General features: G+C 39.8%; 1 protein-coding gene across 1 annotated transcript in view; it reads right to left on the bottom strand.

Annotated features, from left to right (window-relative positions):
• The window catches only part of NUP133 (nucleoporin 133), a 74,623-nt gene that overhangs the window by 47,147 nt on the left and 18,773 nt on the right, over positions 1-8,703 (bottom strand). The window contains exons 9-13 of the mRNA XM_003790985.3: positions 7,818-7,965; positions 6,423-6,570; positions 5,390-5,547; positions 3,171-3,262; positions 263-426 (exon numbers count right to left, since the gene is read on the bottom strand). Of these exons, the coding sequence (XP_003791033.1) occupies positions 263-426; positions 3,171-3,262; positions 5,390-5,547; positions 6,423-6,570; positions 7,818-7,965 (710 nt within the window). The remainder of the gene's footprint in view (positions 1-262; positions 427-3,170; positions 3,263-5,389; positions 5,548-6,422; positions 6,571-7,817; positions 7,966-8,703) is intronic.

The following is an 8,703-nucleotide window of genomic DNA, read 5'->3' as shown; positions in this document are numbered from 1 at the left end:
CCGCCACCTTAGGTGTACGTGGCTGGCGCCTTAGCCGGTTGAGCTATAGGCGCTGAGCCCCAAGTTCTTATTCTATTATCTAAATCTCTCCTGAGCCACTCCAAAATCTACTATAAGGAAGGTTACAGTTGTTTTAAAAAACAATTCATTAATATTAAATTGAGAAACAAAAAAAATTGCTCTGAAAATGTTTTCAATAAAGAACCAGAATATTCTTCTCAAAACCGATCACTCCATAATATTAAAATCAAAGCATTTTTACCCTCAGGGACAGATTCAGCCCACCGTGGATCAGAAGCTGGATAGTCATCCACCAAGTCTACACTGATTTGGGTAACAGCTCTGTCCAGTTCAGAATCAGAATCCAGATCAGAGTGAGAAGAAAACAGTTCATCAACCATCATCTGAGCATGAACTAAATCTTTTCTGAAATAAAATTGGAAAACACAAGTATTAAGGAAGGCAAAACATTTTTAAAACTCACCAGAATCCTAGCAGTCTGGGAGAGGTGGAGGAGCTCAGAAGTTCAAGACCCGCCAGAGCAAGAGTGAGACCCCATCTCTACTAAAAACAAAAAACTTAGCTGGGCTTTGTGGTGGGTATCTATAGTCCCAGCCACTTGGGAGGCTGAGCCAGGAGCATCACTTAAATTCAAGAATGTGAGGTTGCTGTTAGCCAGACTTGATGCCAGGCATTCTAGCCTGGGTGACAGAGTGACACTCCATCTCCAAACCAAACAAAACAAAACCCCAAAAGTCAAAAAGATCAGTCTTGCATAGGAAAATTGAGTAATCTGAGTAATCTGACTTAAAACAACAGATGCTTATTCTCTCACAGTTCTGGAGGCAAGAAGTATGAATTGAGGTGTCAATTACTCATTTCCTTACTTGGAAATGAGATTTTTTAAGGTAAGGATTAGAGCAGACCCTAAATGCAAGGACTGGTGTCCTTAAAAGGCCACGTCAAGGCAGCTACACAGGGACAAGGCCTTGCCTCATGACAACGGAAGCAGAAACTGGACGGACAGATCTGCAAGCCGAGGACTGACAGCCACCACAGAGACCAGGAGGGCTTTTCTCAGCCTGCAGTGGGAGCACTGCCCTGTGGACACCTCAATTCAGACTTCTTGCCTCCAGAACTGTGAGAGAATAAGCATCTGTTGTTTTAAATCAGATTACTTTAATTAATCTAGATTAAGCTAGATAATTTAAGACAAATTACCTAGTTTGTAGCAATGCTACAGCCGCACAGGAAACGAATACAATGAATGTGGTAATTTACTGCATTATCATTTACATTTGGAGATGACAGGAATCTGACAGAATTATAATGCAAGATAAAATCACAGTCTTTTTAATCCAAATTTTTCTAGTAAGAATGAACCATGTAAAAGAGTAAGATTTAGAACAAAAACAAAAGCTTGCCTAATGGTGCCCCCTTCGGGAAAGTAAACTGAGCTGAGCAGACCACCAGGTGGCAAAGAATTTTAAAACTAAACAAACACATTAGGATCCAACTGTCATCTTAGTGTTAGGGAGCCTCTACACCAGGCATCCTCAAACTACAGCCTGCGGCCCACCAAGGACATTTATCCGGCCCACCTGGTGTTTTTGCAGCCACTTAGCAGCCTACTCATCCCAGGGCCCACAGTCCAGCCCTCCAATGGTCTGAGGGACAGTGAACTGGCCCTCTGTTTAAAAAGTCTGAGGACCCCTGCCTACGCATTGGGTGCCTCTCACAGTGGATTACTGAATCATGCACTGAGGACTGGGGGAAATGGAAGCAGTGAACTCACCATATTTCTTTAAAACAAAAACCTGACAGATAAACTAACAATCCCTAACCCATCCCAATTTTCACCCCACTCAGCAGTTCAGAAAGGAAGCAACATCAGAAACATGAAACAATTTGCCCCCAAACCTTCCCATAGCCAACCAGGGGAAGAGCCAAGGACTGGGTCACAATTTTCCTGAGTGTTTACTCATGTATGTCTTTACTATACCTTTAGGAAAGGGCTAGAGGCTGGGCACCTGTGCTGAGTGGTTAGGGCGCCGGCCACATACACCAGGGCTGGCAGGTTTGAACCCGGCCCAGGCCTGTTAACCAACAATCACAACTATAGCAACAACAAAAAAATAGCTGGACATTGTGGCAGGCACCTGCAGTCCCAGCTACTTGGGAGGCTGAGGCAAGAGAACCATTTAAGCCAAAAAGTTTGAGGCTGCTGTGAGCTGTCACTCCACGGCACACTACTGAGGCCACAGCACTCTATAGAGTCACATAGTGAGACTGTCTCAAAAAAAAAAAAAAAAAAAAATGGGTATAGAATACAAGTCTAGATAAACTGCATTTATCCTAAACCCGGAAGAGTGTTTAGACTGGCAAACGTGACAGCGTGCAATTACTCCTGGCCCTGCCTGACCTGCCTGACCACTGTCCCACTACCACTGGCCCCAGTGACTTGCTCTGGCCAACAGGACACTAGTAAACATCACCCGAGCAGAGACTGAAGGGTACTTGTGCACCAACACACACTCGTGCCACTCTAGGACCCTCCAATATGTAACCAACCCCAGGGTAACCTGCCAGACGATGAGGCACCACGTGCAGAGAACTTGGCAGGGAATGTGAGTGGGTCCAGGCAGCAGCAGCCAGGCTGCAGGTGACCTGCAAGTGAGCCCAGCTGTGACCAGTAAAATTGCCACCTGAAATTTCCCAACCCCTAACAGCCAAACTGCAGAATCGTGAGCTATAAGACACTAAGCTTTGTGGTCACGTTTTAAGCCACAAAACCCAGCTAATGAGCCAAGTCTAATTCTTTTGTACTACTAGCAAAACTTTGTATGCAACATACTTGCACCTTAACATTATACCAGAAGACCCTTACGATATGTCTCTATGAACACTATTGTTAATGTACATTGTTTTTCATTAAGTGGAGAAGGTACGTTACATCCTATATTTTTTTCCTAGCCCAGCTAGCTGGAACCTCCCACGGCTACCAAGCGCAGAAGAAGAGCCTGCTAAGGTGCTAAAGCTCAGAAACACCTTCTCCTCTTGACGGCACCATTTCTCCAACTTGCTCCCACCAGCCAACAGATAAGTAATGTGCATCAGTAAAATATACTGTCAGACATAAAATAAGCCACAATTTTAAAAACTCATTATACCTGCAGTATTGTAGAAAAGCAGCTTTTAGCAACTTTGTTTTATCTTCCTGTGCTACAGTTTCATTCTTTGTAGAGGTCTCAAAAACCACACTCTGTAAAAAAAACACATCATAGTTTAAAGGTAAAGATATTTGAAATTCTTAAGTATTGGACTACAGGTGGTATCTGTGGCTCAGTGAATAGGGTGCCGGCCCCATATACTGAGGGAGGCGGGTTCGAACCCGGCCCCAGCCAAACTGCAACAAACACAACAAAAAGTAAATAAATCTTAAAAAAAACCCAAAAACTTAATTATTGGACTATAAATTCACAACAGCAGAAAGACACACACAAAAGCAATTTGCCATATTGTCTATTCAATTATATGCTTACTGAAACACTATGAACACCAACAAATAATCAACCAAAGTCCTATAAAAATGGTACAGATAATTCAGAGATTATGCTGTGATTAAAATTATTTGGGGACTTCCTCATAGCCATCAGAAACTTTTTACAGGTTTGCTCTTACACAACTCATCATAATGTATGCTACTAAGATATAGAAAAATTTCAAAGAAATGGAATACTGTAAAATAACTGCATGACATAAACTACTATAATAACCACAGGGTCACAAAAGACTCAAAGCAAAAAAAGGTTCCTTTCTGCTGAAACTGTACCAAATTATGTTAATTTTGAGTTACAACAATAGTCTATGCATTTCACACATTATTCAAAAAGAATTACTCCAAAAAGCATTAATCTCCTGTATAAGAATGGTAAAAATCTTATGGGTGAGGCTGAATGAGGTGCTTCAAGCTTATAATCCTAGCATTCTGGGAGGCCAAGGTGGGGGGGATTGCTTGAGTTCAGGAGTTCAAGACCAGACTGAGCAAGAGTGAGACCCCATCTCTAAACACTAGCTGAGTATTGTGAAGGATACCTGTAGTCCCAGCTCCTGAGGAAGGGACTTGGATCACTTAAGCCCAAGAGCTGGAGATTGCTGTGAGCTATGATGCCACTGCACTCTACCCAGGGTGATAGCTTGAGACTCTGTCTCAAAAAAAAAAAAAAAATCAAACAAACAAATGAAAAAGAAACTTATGAGTGGGGTAGTCCAGGTTTCAAGATGACAGAAAGAAAACTGATGGTTTTTATACCAGTATTCCTCAGTCCCAAAATAACATTAAGAAACGGAAACAAGAGCTCCAGAGAAATACCTGTGATTCTAACTATGACACAGGAGGACAGAAAGGGGGGAAGAGCAGCAAACAGCTGGGCGAGCAGAGAACGATGAGGCAGCTCTGTGTGTGGCACAGAGCTGGGTCCTGAGGAGGACGTGAGGACAAGGGAGATGAGGAGCCACGGGTGACAGCAATGCAGACGGAACATTCCTGAACATTTTACTATGAGTAAAACTATACTAAGAGGAATTTTGTAGAATTGCTAGAGGATATGAGAAGCTTAAGTCAGATATTAAAGGAAAGTACACACACAAAATGAGGTCATTATATGCTCCAAGAGTCACACAAAATTATATAATAAAGAAAATGTAATCAATATGTTCTTTGGGGCAGGAAACTGTAAACATTGTAATTATAATGAAAAAAGTTCATGTTGGAATGACAAAGGCAGAGGAAGGAGTAGAAGTTAATCCAAAGCCTCATCTTCTATAGTAGGAAATCAACGATGCCTAAAATTGATTAATCAGGAAGCAGCAAGATCTGAACATTACTTAGTAATAGGAAGGAAAACAATAGAAAAAATAGCTTAAAACGTTTAAATATAGCTGCTTCTGGGAAAGAAGACAAACAGGATGAGGAAGATAAAAGAACTTTATCATGTCTTTTAAAACTGACTTTTTTAGGGCCAGGCATGGTGGCTCACACCTGTAATCCTACCACTTTGGGAGGCCAAGGCAGGTGGATTGCCTGAGCTCATGGGTTTGAGACTAGCCTGAGCAAGAGGGAGACACCATCTCTAAAAATAGCCAGGCACTGTGGCAGGCGCCTGTAGTCCCAGCTACTCGGGAGGCCGAGGCAAGAGAATCGCTTGAGCCCCAGAGTTTGAGGTTGCTGTGAGCTACGATGCCATAGCACTCTACCCAGGGTGACAAAGTAAAACTCTTGTCTCAAAAAAATAACAACAACAACATAATCACCTAACATTTTTTTTAAAACCTGTGTGAAATACTCTGATAAATATGAAAATTTAAAAATGACATAAAACCACATTACCTCATTGTTTGGTCCAGCAATGGAAGATGCCAAGGAATCTTCTAGGTCTTCTGCTAATATAGACGCATTTTCTCTAGAAGTAATAGACACTAGTCCACTGTTTCTAGAAAAAATGATTGGGACACCACCACAGGAACCAGCACCTAAAATACTATCTCCTAAAAAAAAAAAAAAAAAAAAAAAAAAAAATATATATATATAGTCAAATAATTGTAACAAAAAGAAAGTCTTCTAAAATCTATACCCCTAAGCAGAAAATCATCCTGTAATATGTATATGGAGAACATTATTTTTTTCCCCTTTACATTAGTCCTACTTCAAACCCAGCTTTTTAACCCCAGAATGAAATGTCAAGAAGGAAGTTCTGTGTCTTTCAGCTTCAAGGATAATAAAAACTAGTATTACAAGAACCTCGTGTTTTATAAGCCAAAAAAGAAAATGATTCATTCTGAGCCACTCAAGGGTACGAGCTTTCTCAATGCTATGGAGTCCCTTTGCCCAATTCTGTCTTCACTTATCAGGTCAATGAGGCAAAAAAATACACTTGCTCAGTGCCTTAATGACATCCTACCCACCACCAAGGTTCCTGTTCTGGACTGGAAAGCCTAGGCCTGTGGCCTCACCTGAGCTTTCCCCTGCGTCCCGCAAGAGGACTCTCTGCTTGGGTTCCAGTCAGTCTTCACAAGCCCCACCCACACAACCCAGAACCCACGGGTCTGGGCAGATCAAACCCAGACTAAGTCATTCTAACAAAGCAGGAATAAGCAATTACCTCTCTTAGTCTCAGTTCTTTCATTCTTGGCTTCATCTCTTAGGACATATGTTACTATTTTTTGGCCCATAAACATAACAAGAATTCTACCGCCCTTTTGATTTTTCAGGAGGATGGTGGCTTTAGAGCTATAGGTGTGGTATTAAATGTCTCAGCAACACCGGGAGGCAGCCTGCTTAAAGCAACACCCATGGAAAGAGAACAAAACCACTGAGAATGACTAATGAGCTCTAATCATGCTTTCCAAAACTGCTATTATACCTTGTATATTAAACATAATTTTCTCCTGGGGAAGAGAAAATTTCCCAGTCCCTGTGGAGCACACATAGACAGCACTTTCATTGTACAGATACGCAGTCTGGTTTGCAAAGTTTGGGACCATCAACCGACACATAATCAGGTCTTCAGACTGAAAGTCAAATTTAAGATAACATTTAATGAGAATTGACACAAAAGTATTTGTATAATTTTATAATGTTTTTTGCATATTAGAACATAAAAATAATTCACTAATTCTCCTTGTGAAAATCTAAATACTGCCCATGAAATGATTTATAAAACGTGATAGAATAAGCTTATAAATATCAATTAAATTTCTGTTGAAATGCAAATAATGAATACATTTGAAAACATTTCCATGATAATCAGACTATAACTAGATGCCTACAACAAATCAGAAAGACAAAATGAATGCAACATTAATTATTTAATTTAAGAATTGGCCATTTTTTAAAATGATCCCCAATAAACAAACATTTTGGTTACTTTACTGTCATGATAATCAATCACAAGAAAATTTAGTTGACTTATTCATATGTAAAATCAGAAGCAGAAACAGAAATAAGATCTAATTAAATCATGAAATTAACAAATGCTGATAAATAAACTGTTATTAAAAAGTAACTTTACAAACAAAACATTACAAGTAAGATCTTGGGATTTTTTTTAATTCTCAAATTGTTTTCTTTTTACCCTTCTGTACTATCTGAAATTTGTTCAACATTAAGCATGTTTTTCTTGCACAATCATGATAAAGTTTGCTTGAAATAAAAGAAAAAATTATAAAATTTTCTTACAGGATTCAGTTAAACAAGTCATATTAATAAGGATTTAACAGAATTAGATACTACATAATGTTAAAATGAATTTAATATCATTAAAGGCTTTTCCTCATGAATATCACAGTTAACATTTAATTGTCATCAATAAGCTCAAAATTAGACAGCCTGGCTTTTAATTGTTTACAAGAATTTTGATGAATATATAATGCTACTGCCTACAAAGACAATCCTGCTTTGGGCAAAAATAATACACAGGGCTCAAAACCAAACCCCAACTACTATCAAGTTTTTTCCTCACTTTCACCCTGCAGTTCATCATCAATACTTTCCACTTAATAATACAGAGATGAGAACCCTTTCAAAGAAGAAACAAAGTGCTTGCTGCTGGTTGCTTCTGCTCTCATCTCTCTTTAGCTATAGTTGAGTCTTTACAAGTGTGAGATAGCAAGAAAATGCAGCAATGTCTAAAAACATACTATTTTAAATATTTCCAAGCCCCGCAGATGAATCTCTCAACAAATTTGACTTCAAAATAGAAAAAAACTCAAAAGTGTCTTTGCCACTTTGTAATTTAACTTCTAGATACAAATCTTACCTCAAAAGGTGGGTTGTACTGAGTGACTTCCACAGTAACTGCACCTGACATGTGACAGCCATTATCTTCTACTGTGATGAGAGAGTAGTAGATGAGACATGGATTGTCTGCTGGATGCCAAGCTGCGGCCAGAATCAGGAGCCCATCACTAATAAACAAAAAACAAAGGAAACAACCTGACAGCTTCTTACAGAGTTAAACATACACTTCCCAGATAATTTAGCAATCTCACTCTAGATACTTACCTAAGAGGAAAAAAATGAAAACATGTTTATATAAAACCTGTGTAGGAATGATTCTAATGGCTTTATTTATAATTGCCTAAAACTGGAAACAACCCAATGTCCTTCAAGTGCTAAATAAACAAACTTTGCTACATCCATACATAAGAATATTACTTAGTAGTAGGACGGCCAACTTCAGCGGGGCTCAGGAATCCAAAGTCACCCACATACCCTTTGAGACATGCTTTAGATTTCTTTCTCTTGAAGCCTCAAACTTCTGGGTTGAAGAGATTCTTCTACCTTAGCCTCTCAAGTGGCTGGGACTATAGGCACCTTCCACACAACCACACTAGCAACTTCCCTAAAAACTGAATGTATTGTAGACAGAGCTATGGCCAATGGTAGCAGAGTCTACATAGAACTATGTTTAGTGGTGTTCTGGGAAAAACCTTTCGACTTGCTGGCTCTTCTATTCAGTAACACTGTATAGCTCATGGTGCTTCTGAATATGTTGGTGGTGGTGTTATATGTTCTGAACAATCAATGGAGCCTACAATAAAAATTCACATATTGGGCTCGGCGCCTGTGGCTCAAGTGGCTAAGGCGCCAGCCACATACACCTAAGGTGGCGGGTTCGAATCCCCAGCCCGGGCCTGCCAAAC

This window comes from Otolemur garnettii, unplaced genomic scaffold, assembly GCF_000181295.1.
Source record: "Otolemur garnettii isolate 467f Iridium unplaced genomic scaffold, OtoGar3 scaffold00045, whole genome shotgun sequence".
Taxonomy (NCBI): Eukaryota; Metazoa; Chordata; class Mammalia; order Primates; family Galagidae; genus Otolemur; species Otolemur garnettii.
This window is presented reverse-complemented; position numbering and strand designations above follow the sequence as displayed.